Source organism: Rhagoletis pomonella, unplaced genomic scaffold (assembly GCF_013731165.1).
Source record: "Rhagoletis pomonella isolate Grant_MI unplaced genomic scaffold, Rhpom_1.0 Rhpom_scaffold_00935, whole genome shotgun sequence".
Taxonomy (NCBI): domain Eukaryota; kingdom Metazoa; phylum Arthropoda; class Insecta; order Diptera; family Tephritidae; genus Rhagoletis; species Rhagoletis pomonella.
This window is the reverse complement of record NW_023459489.1, coordinates 15,459-29,221: the sequence shown is the minus strand read 5'-3', so window position 1 is coordinate 29,221 and position 13,763 is coordinate 15,459. Positions and strand designations below refer to the sequence as shown.

General features: G+C 46.1%; 1 protein-coding gene across 1 annotated transcript; it reads left to right on the top strand.

Moving 5' to 3' along the window:
- Positions 1-494: 494 nt before the first annotated feature.
- LOC118751724 (papilin-like) lies at positions 495-12,547 on the top strand (the record flags this gene model as incomplete). The annotated part of the gene is made up of 16 exons (XM_036486537.1): positions 495-560; positions 681-859; positions 923-1,341; positions 1,440-2,049; positions 2,122-2,245; positions 2,307-2,486; positions 2,542-6,280; positions 6,338-6,517; positions 6,923-7,093; positions 7,316-8,421; positions 8,498-8,681; positions 9,629-10,212; positions 10,339-10,489; positions 10,678-11,133; positions 11,288-11,563; positions 11,642-12,547. Coding segments are annotated over 16 exons (8,589 nt in total), but the record flags the coding sequence as incomplete, so codon positions are not given.
- Between the last annotated feature and the right edge of the window lie 1,216 nt (positions 12,548-13,763).

Here is a 13,763-nt window from a genome sequence, read left to right as displayed (position 1 = left end):
AGAGAATACAAGTACTATTTCGACTGCTGAGTGGAAGATCGACCCATCTCGGCAGCCAGTTTGAAAACGCGCTATCTGAAAAACCTTTCTAAGAATGCCCTATTTCAGAATTTTGTTGAGGAACGCTCTATTTAAGAACTCAACACATTTTCAATACATTTTCAAGTGAGATAGGGAATTTTTGGGCTTAATTCTGAGATAGGGCGTTCTTCAACTAAATTCTGAGACCAGGTGTTTTTCAATAAAATTCTGAAACAGGGCATTCTTGAAAAGTTTTTTGGGATAGACCGCCACTAGAGATCCACAGCGATTGGTTGTTGTTGTTGTAGCGGCTTATTTCCTCATGACCGCCCTTATAATGCTAAAGGAGCGACGATTACATGAGATGGTTAACGAAAGTGTACAGCTATTTTTTAGTTAACTTTATAAGATAAATAGAAATTATGCTTAGTATCTATAACTTATTACAATTAATATAATTTCTCTTCTTTGTTTTTAGTTCAACGGCCTTGATATTATTCATCCTGCTCTTCTGTGTTCAATCCTCACACTCCAGATTTGTAAGTTGAAAGTGTTTATTATACTGCTTGGCTTTAAATACATACGTACATATGTACGTAGTTTCCACACAAAATTAAAAAAAAAATAATAATAATTCTATGCATATATTTCCGTTGCAGTATGGAACGCGACAGAAAAGACAATATGGCGCTAATATGTACTTACCAGCGAGTTACATTGTGCCCGGCGGCGAGGGTGATGATGCTGATGAATGGACTGACTGGAGCTCACCATCAGAGTGTTCACGCTCATGCGGTGGCGGCGTATCATTTCAAACGCGCGACTGTCGAAGACTTGCGTGAGTCCAGCTTCAGTCATTTTCAGAACCCACATAATATTAATATTCCATTTCCCATCGCAGACCCAATGGGGCGCCGCTTTGCAGGGGTGGCAATCGCAAGTACTTCTCCTGCAATACCCAAGACTGCCCCGAAGAGGAGCCCGACTTTAGATCGCAGCAATGTGCGCGCTTCAATCGTGTACCCTTCGATGGCGTGACCTATGAATGGGTGCCATACACGAACGCACCCAATCCGTGTGAGCTGAATTGTATGCCGGTGGGCGAGCGTTTCTACTATCGCCAGAAGGCGAAGGTCATCGATGGTACACGCTGCAATGACCGTGAACTTGATGTGTGCGTGGACGGCGAATGTCAGCCGGTGGGTTGTGATATGATGCTGGGCTCGAATGCGAAGGAGGACAAGTGCCGCAAATGCGGTGGAGATGGCAGCACGTGCCACACGATAGCGAATACTTTCACTGCCAACAACTATCCAGTTGGTAAGTAGCCGTAGTCGGTTGATTTATCTGATTTAAGTATTTTTTTGTTTGTTGTTTTGGTTTTTGCTGGCGGTGTGATTTATTATATTCCTCTCAAGGATACAATGACATCGTACTCATTCCCGATGGCGCCACCAATATACGCGTGCAGGAGACTGCACCCTCGAACAACTATTTGGCCTGCCGCAACTCATCCGGACATTACTACTTGAACGGAAATTGGCGCATTGATTTCCCGCGCCCAATGTTCTACGCGGGCTGCTGGTGGAATTATCAAAGAAAGCCGGCAGGTTTTGCCGCACCCGACCAACTGACGTGCAGTGGCCCGACAACGGAGTCAATTACAATCATGATGTTGGTGCAAGATAAGAATGTGAGCATAGATTATGAGTACAGCATACCAGAAACGATACACAATGCACCGCCAGTGGAGTACTCGTGGACACACATGGAATTCGAGCCGTGCAGTGTGCCCTGCGGCGGCGGTACACAGTCTCGTACGGTGACCTGCAACAACCGCATGACTCTCGAAGAGGTTGATCCCAATTTGTGTGATGCCAGCGCTAAGCCAGACGAGGAGCAAGCATGTGGCGAAAGCCCATGCGCACCCCACTGGGTCGAAGGTGAGTGGGGAAAATGCTCGAAGGGCTGCGGAGCCGATGGTGTTCAGAATAGGACAGTTAGCTGTGAACGTATCTCGCCAAATGGGTAAGTTGAGGCTATTGAAAATGTACAAATTTACGAAATGATATTAATTTTTATCTGTGACTGTGAGAGTAGTGACCGCACAGCAGAAGAAGACTCAGTTTGCCTGAAAGAAGTGGGCAATAAACCAGCCACACAACAAGAGTGTAATAGAGATGTGAAGAACTGCCCTAAATATCACTTGGGACCTTGGGCGCCGGTTAGTTATGATAGCTCGCTATACTTCATGTTTTCTATTTTCAATATCCTAATACTTCCAGTGCGACAAATTGTGCGGCGAAGGTAAGCAGAAACGGAAAGTGACTTGCTATATTGAAGAGAACGGCCGTAAGCGTATACTGCCCGAAGAAGACTGTGTGGAAGAGAAACCACCGACTGAGAAGGAATGCATGTTGGCTCCTTGTGAGGGTGTGGATTGGATTATTTCCGAATGGAGTGGGGTTAGTTCGAAATTTTGTTTAAAATTTGCTTTCTATTCAATTTCTTCTGTCACAGTGCGATGAATGTGGACAAAAGACGGAAACACGCACTGCCATTTGCGCAACCAAATCAGGCAAAATTTATCCTGAAGAATTCTGTGCGCCCGAAGTACCTGCACTGTCGCGACCATGCGAATCGTCGAAATGTAAGCCAAAATGGTTCACCTCGGAGTGGAGTACGTGCTCTGCCGCGTGTGGCAAGGGCGTACAATCCCGTATCGTTATATGTGGAGAGTTCGATGGTAAAAGTATAAAACCTGCTGAAGACTCCAAATGTGAAGCCACAGCGAAGCCAGAAAGTGAGCAAGAGTGTGAAGGCGAAGAAAAGGAGTGTCCTGGTCAGTGGTTTACTGGACCTTGGGAGCCATGTAGTAAACCATGCGGCGGCGGCGAACGTAAGCGTGAAGTTTTGTGCTTGGCAAATGGCACAAAGTCGCTCAACTGCGATGAATCTAAAATTGAATCGCTTTCTGAAAAGTGCAATACACAAGCCTGTACTGAGGATGAACTTATACCAGTTGATAGTACGGCGGCGCCGATAGCGGAAGATGCGAGCGAGGAAGAAGAGTGTGACGAGGATGATGAGGGATTGGATTTGGAAACAAAGGAGGACCTGAAGATCTCCGACGGCATTGAGTTGGATGAAGAGCCTACTACTTTGTCATCGCTGATTACTGATGAACTAATGCTAAGCGATTCACCGTCTACAGGAGAATCGAGTGAAGTTACTTCTACAGACATTCCATATAGTACCGTTGAGGGATCTGGCGAAGAAACGGATATCACTGAGGAAACTACACTTGTGAGCGAAGGAAGTGGTGATGAATCCAGTGCGACTACCGGAATTTCGGATACCACTGAATCTGGTTCAACTGAGGTATCTTCATCTGAGCAAACGCCCGAGGGATCATCTGTTGAAACAAGTGCGTCGCCTGTATCTACAGATTCAACTGAAACTTCACAATCACCAGAATCTACCGAATCCACTGAGCCGGGTACTACCGATGTTTCCACATCTACCGATATTACTGAGACTACGGAGTCTCCTCAGTCGACAGAGTCATCTGCATCACCCGAGTCGACAGAATCGACTGCATCGGAAGCAACCGATGAGTCTAGCTCAACGGAAGTTTCAGCTTCAACGGACTCTACCGTATCTCCCGAATCGACAGAATCCTCAGCTTCACCTGAAACTACGGAATCACCTGTTTCCACTGAGTCTACAGTTAGTTCTTCAGATGTCACCGGTTTGTCTGAGTCGACCACGGAATCAAGTGATACGACAGGATCTTCAGAATCCACCGAATCGTTGGCCACAGATTCCACGCAATCGACAGATTCTACGGAGTCTGTGTCTACTGACACGACTGACTCAACTGAGTCTACCTCTACTGACACTACAGAGACTACCTCCACTGACACTACAGAGTCTACCTCTACTGACACTACAGAGTCAACAGTTTCTTCATCCACAGACATAACAGAATCAACTAGCGAACATTCCACGGAATCAACCGACTCTACAGAATCGTCAGTGTCAGCTGATTCTACAACAGGCTCCCCTCTATCTACAGACTCAACAGAAAGTACGACTGATTCCTCGGAAACAACTGATACTACTACCGATGTTTCAACTGACTCCACAGTTACTGGATCGGATGTCACCACAGATTCAACTGGTTCTGAAGCGACAGATTCCTCATCAGACATTTCCGATATTACAGAAACAACTGACGCCAGCTCAGATTCCTCTCTTAGTACCACTGATTCTGGTATATCGGAAACCACAGATGACACGGATTCAACAGTAACCGGCGAAAGTGACGAAACCACAGTGTCGTCGAGTGATGTTACCGAAACCTCGGGATCTACCGATGTTTCAGAATCAACCACTCTGGGCTTAACTGAGGAAAGCACAACTGAGGGATCGACTGAGCCAACAACGGAAGGAGTATCATCTGAGTCAACATCCGAAATTAGTTCAACAGAAGCATCTACTTTCAGTACTGAGACTAGTGAAAGTACAGAATCTTCATCGTCAACTGATGTATCGGAAACTACAGAAATTGGATCAACTGAAAACACTGAGACTACAGAAAGTAGTCCCACTGAAAGCACAGAAACTACAGAGAGTGGGGCCACTGATGAAACGACCATCGAAGGATCAGGTTCAACGGTTGATATTTGGTCTACTACAGAAGAAGGTGAAGACAGCACGCCTTACACGCTTGAAGCGCTTCTCACCAAATCTCCTAAGCAAAAGAAATGTAAGGCCAAGAAGGATTGCAGAAAAGCAGCATATGGTTGCTGTCCGGATAAGAAAACGCCAGCCAAGGGTCCATTCGATGAGGGTTGTCCTATTGTTAAGACCTGCGCTGAAACCAAGTACGGATGTTGCTCGGACGGTGTTTCACCAGCCGATGGCGCCAACAATGAAGGCTGTCCGAAATCACAGTGCGCTGAGACATTGTTCGGATGTTGCCCAGACAACTACACGCCCGCTGAGGGAGAGGACCATGAAGGCTGTCCTGAAACGACGACTGCACCACCAACTACGACTGTTGAAGAGGTTACAGAGGGATCTGGAGAAACAACCGAAACACCGGAAAGTGCAATATCACCAGAAAGCACAGAAATTCCAGAAAGCACTATTGAGCCAGAAAGAGAGGTGGTCAAATCGTGCTCCTTCGGAGAATTCGGTTGCTGTCCAGATGGCACCACCGAAGCTAAAGGCAAAGATTTCGAAGGTTGTGAACCAGCAGCACCAGATACCAGATCGTGTGCACAAACACCAAATGGTTGCTGCCCAGATGGCCGCTCTGCTGCTGCAGGCCCTAATTACGAGGGTTGCGCCCCATGCACACAAGAGCCATTCGGTTGTTGTCCAGACAATCAGACCCCTGCTCACGGACCACTGGGTGAGGGTTGTTGTCTGAACGCGCCATACGGTTGTTGCCCGGACAATATTAACGCTGCACGTGGACCAAACTTTGAGGACTGCGACTGCAAGTACACACCATATGGATGCTGTCCCGATCAGAAGACGGCAGCACGTGGACCCGACAGTGAAGGCTGTGATTGTGAGAAAACGCCCCACGGTTGTTGCCCAGATAAAATCACGCCTGCAAGTGGACCGAAATTTGAGGGATGCGCATGCCATACGCTACAATTCGGTTGCTGTCCCGATGGCCTTACAATTGCACAGGGACCACACCACTATGGCTGCCACTGCTCACAAACCGAATTCAAATGTTGCCCCGATGAGAAAACGCCTGCCAAGGGACCGAATGGTGAGGGCTGTACTTGTTTGGAGAGCAAATATGGCTGCTGTCCTGATGGTGTTACAGCGGCGGAAGGTGAGAAGTTCGAAGGCTGCGCATCGGTTAAGGAACCGCCACAAAAGGCATGCGGTCTGCCAAAGGTTACTGGACCATGTGGTAACTTCAGCATCAAGTACTTCTTTGACACTTCGTATGGCGCATGCGCACGCTTCTGGTATGGAGGTTGTGAAGGTAATAATAATCGATTCGAAACCGAGGGTGACTGCAAGGCCACCTGCCAAGAGTATAGCGGCAAAGAGGCTTGTTTCTTGCCCAAAAGCTCAGGACCATGCACGGGCTACAACAAAAAGTGGTACTTTGATTCGGAACGCAACCGTTGCGAGGAATTCAATTACGGAGGCTGCTATGGCACCTCGAATCGATTCGATAGTTTGGCCGAATGTCAGGCACTCTGCGCCATTGATGAAACTACACGTAAGTTGAGACGGGGACGTTTATCAGGTGGATTTATATTGAACTGTTTCTTTGTAGCACCCTGCGACCAACCCATGGAGGCCGGACCCTGCGAGGGCGACTTTGAGCGTTGGTACTATGACAACCAGACAGATGTGTGCCGTCCATTCCGCTATGGTGGCTGCAAGGGCAACAAGAACAACTACCCAACCGAACATGCCTGCAGCTATCACTGCCGACAGCCGGGCGTACACAAAGGTTTGCTTTCAGTATTTAAGTTGTTAAGGAATTTGGTTTTGGTGTTTTGCATGAGTTTGTAAGACTTCGATCTAAACTTGAAAGCATGACATGGAACGCGGTATGAGTTAAATAGCGCCTTCCGCGCGGATGAAGACTTTGGTGTCGGCGCGAACGGTGTATAAGATATTATATAGCATTAGCATTACTTTATGTTTTATTTATTTTATATTTTTCCTTTTTTATTTTGGTTCAACGGTATGCTAAATGTTTGGCTTTCCTTTTCTCACACTCGTTATGTTGCATGTTTGCTTGCTGCTCGCTCTACTCCTTTTCCGCTAATACCTTACCTTACTACTATTACACGAACAACACAATACACTACGTTACACCACGAAACACACACATACCCTGTTGCCGAAATAGATTATTGCTCGCTTCCTAAGCAACCCGGTGATTGCAGTGAACAACACGCGCGCTGGCACTACTCGGATGCGGACAAGAAGTGCATGCCCTTCTACTACACAGGTTGTGGAGGCAACAAAAATAATTTCCCATCCCAGGAGTCGTGCGAGGATCATTGTCCCAAGGAAGTTGGTAAGGCTGTTGTAAATTATTATACTCATATACACACACGAACACGCAACCACCACCCACACATGAAAAGACACATTTACATATTTGTGGCAGCCGTCGCTTTCATTGTTGTTTCAAGAAGATATTTCCATACCATCGACATTCCCATTCAATAACGCCCTATAGTTGAATTATTTTTCATTCTCACACTTTTTTCCGTTTTCGTGTTAATGCTTTTAATAGCCAAGGACACTTGCGAGATACCAGCCGAGGTTGGCGCTTGCACAGATTATACCGCCATGTGGTATTACGACACCAAGGACGAGCGTTGTCGTCAATTCTACTACGGCGGTTGCGGCGGTAACGACAACAAGTTCCCCACCGAAGAAGCTTGTCTGCAACGTTGCGAGAAGAAACCTGAGCCCGAACCCGAACCAGAACCAGAACCCGCACCGGCACCAGCGCCCACCTCGAAGGAGGTCTGTCAGTACAGCGCAGATGCCGGTGACTGCCGTGCCTTCATACTGCAGTGGTACTATGATGGAGAAGCCAAAGCCTGTCGTCAATTCTACTACGGCGGCTGCGGTGGCAATGCAAATCGCTTCAATTCTCAGGATGAGTGTAATCAACTCTGCGCCATACAATCTCCCCCTGCTGCGCCTGCTCCTGAGCGCCAGCCAGCGCCACAGCCTGCACCAGCGCCAGTAACTGCGAATGTTTGTGAAACTGCTTCGGATCCGGGTGACTGCGATAACTATGAATTGAAATGGTATTACGAGAAAGACGAGGGTCGTTGCACACAATTCTACTATGGCGGCTGCGGCGGCAATGAAAACCGTTTTGAGACCGAAGAAGCCTGTAATGCACGCTGTGTGTCACCACTGCCAGATGTTAATGTGCGCTTTGGCGAAGAGGAACCGGTACCAGCGCCGGAGCCAGCGCCAGCACCTGTGCCGGATTCGCGCGAAGACAGGGGTTGTACACTACAGCCTGATTATGGCCGCTGCTCCGACAATAATCAGACACGTTGGTACTACAATTACGCCGACGGGCTGTGTGACGAATTCGTTTATGGCGGCTGCGAAGGTAACCAGAATAACTTTAGGAGTGAGGAAGAATGTCAGGATCAATGCTTTGAGGTGCAAACGACCTGCTCACTGCCACCACTGCCGGGTAGATGTAACGAACATATTGTACGCTGGTACTACGACGAGCGTGATAAGCGCTGCTACGAATTCGAGTTCACCGGTTGTCGCGGTAATAGAAACAACTTCGTTACGGAGTCGGAATGCCTGCAATGGTGCGGTAATGAGACACCTCAACAGCCACAGCCAGGAACATCGGCGCCGGTAAGTGGGCGCTAAGAAATAGTTGTAGGTAAATCTCAGGTACTCAAATGCTCCACATTTTCGCCTTTGCTTGCAGGCCTACTCGGTTTGTGATCTGCCTGTGGAGCGCGGTGATTGCGACAACAGCACTGCGGCATGGTTCTACGATGGCGAGTCGATGGCTTGCACAGCCTTCTCGTATTCGGGATGTGGCGGCAATGGAAATCGCTTCGAATCGAAGGAGCAATGCGATCGCCAGTGCGGCGATTTCAAGGGAGTCGGTGAGTATCCGACGAAAATTTTTTATTTATTTACGCTGAATGTTTTTTTGGCCTACGTAAGAAATATATTTATGCCAATACTCAAACAAATATTTACGCCCGCTAGATGTGTGCAATGAACCAGTGGAAACTGGTCCATGCCGTCAGTGGCAGACTCGTTTCTATTACAATAAGGTGTCGCGTACCTGTGAACCATTCACCTATGGCGGTTGCGAAGGTACCGGCAATCGTTTCGGCGAACGCGCAGAGTGCGAGTCAGTTTGCATTTTAGGTCAAGAACCAAAGACGCGCGCACCTAAAGGTAAACATCGCTTGTGTGTAGTTAGTGTAGTCGGCGTGTTGCGGACGAATTTTTTGGAAAAATTAATTTTAAATATTTTGTATTGACTTTTCTGAGTAGATATTTGTAAGCTGCCGGTACAGATTGGAAGTTGCAACGGTACGACCGCCTACGAACGCCGATACTACTATGACGACGAGCGCGGCACCTGTGTATCCTTCATTTATTCGGGTTGCGCTGGCAACCAGAACAATTTCCGTACATACGAAGCTTGCTTTGACTACTGTGCAAGTAAGCGCATGCCACACGTGACACATCACACATTTTGGCACAATGAAACCTCGACGCACCCATGCATCTGTACGCACCCATGCATTTAGCACTGATTCATACTATTTTACGCACTTTCACGAACTCCTATATTTCCTACCGCACTGCATACGAACTTTGTTAATTTAGAATATCTTATTGGAATGCATAGCTTAAGTTTTCTCGCTTGTTATCTACTTGTTCTTAGATTGAATGCACTTTCGTATCATTTCCATAATTGTCTTGCACGTGGTAATGGGTTTTCCTGTGGGAGTCCTTTGGCACATAAAAAAAAAAAAATATTTGCACCTACCTTCACCATCCACGCTAATCACTAACTCTCCTTTTCATCCCACAGGAACCGAAAAGACGCCCGAAGCCAGCGAGAGCGAAGTCGAACCCAACCCATGCGACACCTATGAGCACGAATGTCGTGCGCTGCGCTGTCCATTCGGTTCACGCCGTGTTCCGGTGGAGAATAGCGATTGCACGCGCTGCGTTTGCGAGAATCCTTGCGAGCGTCACGAATGCCCCGAAGGCCAGCAATGCGCTGTCGACGTGTCAAGCGATGCATCCAGACAATTCATGCCCGTCTGCCGCGAAACCAACAAGACCGGCGAGTGCCCACATCTCAGTCAGCCAGAAGAGGAAAACTGCGGTCGTGAATGTTACACCGATGCCGACTGTCGTGAGGACAACAAGTGTTGCAGCAATGGTTGTGGCTTTGTTTGCGTACGCCCTACGCAGCCAACATCCCGTCCACGGCCCCCGACCACACCTGCGCCAGCTGTCATCTACCCAGGTGATGTAGAGGTTGCACTGGAACCCAAGAAACCGCAAGAGGTGGATGTGCAGGCCGCCGTTGGCGGAATCGCTGTGTTGCGTTGCTTCGCTACTGGCAGTCCACCACCGAATGTTACATGGTCGCGCAGCAATGTGCTGGTAAGTACGGCGGGGAAAAGCTCGAAATTTATGGCCTTTACTATGCTATAAATTTACGCATGTTGCGGTTGAGTTTATGTCTGCGTTAGTATGAGTTTTTTTTTTTATTACGCGCTCTGCCCGCAGATCGACACCAATCAAGGACGATATGTTCTGACTGCCGCCGGTGATTTGACGATTGTGCAGGTACGTCAGACGGACAGCGGCTCGTACGTGTGTGTAGCGTCCAATGGCCTAGGCGATCCAGTGAGTCGCGCAGTGCAGCTGGCAGTGACAGGTTTGAGACTACCTCCATTTTAAGCACGCGGTGTTGGTTATACTAATATGGCGCATGTGTTTTGTGTTTTATTTACATTTTTTTGCATGTTTTGCATCTGCTAATGCTTGTCTATGCCTTGTCTAACAAAACGCACTCAAATAAAAAAAAAAAATGCTTGCTTCTTATATGCAATCGCACAAACGTAGAGCCAAAAGAGATACCCGCTTACGTTTATGGCGAAAAGAATGCGACACAAATTGTTAGCTTGAATCGACCTGCGCAGGTGCGTTGTCCGGCTGGTGGTCATCCTGCGCCGCATGTCAGTTGGTGGCGTAATCGCAAACGTTTGGGCTTGATAAGTGATCGCTTCGAGTTGACGCGCGACTATTCGCTAATGTTCCGTTCCATACAATTGACGGATCTCGGTCCGTATACTTGTGAAGTTTGGAATGGCTTAGGTCGTCCGACGTCCATGAAAGTTGTTCTAAAGGCAGTGGGGCCAGCACGCGCCGTGACGAACGATGAAGCGCCCTATCTGCAATATATCATAGATCCAGCACGCGCGCCAGTCACTCAACGACCCTCATATCCATATCGCCCACAACGGCCACAGCCACCACCGCCACCAGTGTATGTCGCACCACCGCGCCGGCCACAAACGAGTAAGTACGATGGGCTGCATGTGGGCTAAATGCTTGGTGGGGTTCCTAGATTAATCGTTAAATTTGTTGAATGTGTTTAAGAAGTTGCTGCCTGGGTAGAATATATTTACGATCTTAACTAATTCCTTCTCTTTGCTTTGCATAATTTGCACAGTGACCGCGCAAGCTGTGCTTGCATTGGATCCCAGAAACACCTATAGCCCGGGCGCGTCCATTGCCATGCAGTGCTCGGTGCAAGGCTACCCCGCACCGAATGTGACCTGGACAAAGGACTCGATACCGCTGCAGGCGAACGAACGCATACAAATTACAGTTGAGCCACATACGCTGGTGATAAACAATGCCACACCCGAGGATACTGGCATGTATGGTTGCACGGCGAGAAACTCCGTGAGTTATAACACCAGCGAAGAGCGCATCACCATTGAGTGTAAGTAGTTTCTCATCTTCAATGCGGTACACTTGTAAATTTCGTAAAATTGTTATGTTTTGCCTTTGTTTTCTGCAGCCACGATACCGATCCATCCGGATTGCGTAGATAATCCATACTTTGCGAAGTGTGAGCTGATTGTCAGCGGTCGCTACTGTGGTCATCGGTACTACGCTAAGTTCTGTTGCCGATCATGTACGCTAGCTGGCCAAATAACGTATCCACATCCGAATGCCGTGTAGATAGAAGGCTACCTGAGTGAATAAGCGGTCTAGAGCGTGCTTGATGCTTTACTCTACGAACATGCATTTTTTGGCTGTCTTTTTGGCGACAGCAAATCAGTTAAAATTCCAAAAGAAAAAAATAAAAATAATTAACAGTACTATTAACATTTAATCGACGCACAAATTTAGCAAACTAGTATTTTCCGCTCTAAAATTAGGTATTTAAAAAAATAAAAATTACAAAAGTAAATGATTTTCACACTTTACACGCACACCTTTAGCTGACTCAGCTCGATCAAAACGAGCTGCAAGTTTTCAGCTATCCTCAGCTTAATCACATCAACAGCAACAGCTTCTAAGTTTTTCGCTCATGTGAACACATACACACACACACACACGCACAAAAAATGCAAATACTAAGAAGAAGAATAGCTTTTATACATATACAACTACATACATACATAAATTTATAAAATAGAATTTTAGTTTTTAATTTGTTCCTATTTATTGTGTCCGTTTGTCCGGTTCGGATAAGTCAAACACATGCATGCATACTACATACCGAATAACTGTAAATATGTGTGCCTATGTAGAAATCGAAGGTCACACGCAAGCACACTTACACACACAAACCAATGTACTAATACTCATATAAAACGATCAAGAGGGATTTTACTCATAGACGATTTTCTGAGTTACCTTTTTGAAATTAATTTTAATTTAAACGATATGTTTTGTAATTACAAAGTGCCTTACGATTTTATTTTTATTTTTTAATTGTACGTAAATAGTAGAGATTTGTGCATTGATACATATGTATGTATGTATGAGCAATCTAAAAGAAAATGTTGAAAAAGTTTTTGTAAATAAACTAATGATGTAAAAGAGTATAATGATGTAAAAGAGAGTTTTGTATTCGAGAAGTTGGACTAAAAATTTAGAATGAACTCAGTAAGTTGAAAACATAAGGTTTTTGCTTATTTGGCGGAGGATGAATTGATCACAAGATTCACATACAGTGGATTCACGTAGATGGAGGCAAAGACATCGGAAAGTAGCCGGGTGGGCGAAGGTAGAAAAGGAGGGGGAAAGAAATAAAGGAACGACCCCATCTAAGGCTTCTAATTGAAAAAACGATCCATGCTCACCACGAAGCTCCGCAAGCGACTTGTTCCCATTCCCGAAAGCTCATCGAAACCTTGAACCTTAGGCACGCAAAGGCAATTCACCAGAGCTGCAGTTGTCGAGATGACTCCACCTGCTCATCCTCCAAGCAGCTGATGCAGTAAGGGCCATCGATGATATTTAGCCTTACCGCAATGCACTAACTCTGAATTAAAATTTTTAAATGAATGCTTTTGCAATAATTTATTGCATTAAAGGTATAACATGCATTAAAAACCCACTTGTTAATTATTTTTTGAAGTAAATATTTTTCGTTGATATTGAGGGTAGAGTTTTGAGGTCCAAAAAGATAGCGGTGGAAGTTAAGGCTGGTTTTCGCTATGTCAAATTTAATAGCATTTGTCCCAAAGAGGTAAAAACACATTGCCATATGGAACTAAAAAACGGTCTATTGTTTAATTTAGATCAGAATAGCTTTTCATTCGTGTACATGTGCTGCTAAATTGGTTATTGGGAAAGTATTTCAAAGCAATCACATTTCTGGCTAGCATATTTCAGGACGAATGAATAAGGATTGAGCCAAGAGCTTCGGTGAGCAAATCCAATTTTTTGCAGCAAATGTCAGTTGCGCGGTTTTGCAGAATGACGATACGCGGTTTTGAAATTTAAACGACGATATATAAAGTAATGAAGAAGCAGACGAAATTATTGAAGATATGTCCTGAGCACATATTGTGGCTCGGTTTCCTAATGAGTTCGATAACACAAAACTTAAAGAATATCAACGTTCAACAAAAGGCAATGATTCTTTGTCTAAATCTGAGATGCAATTTTTTTTAATTTTTTTGAGG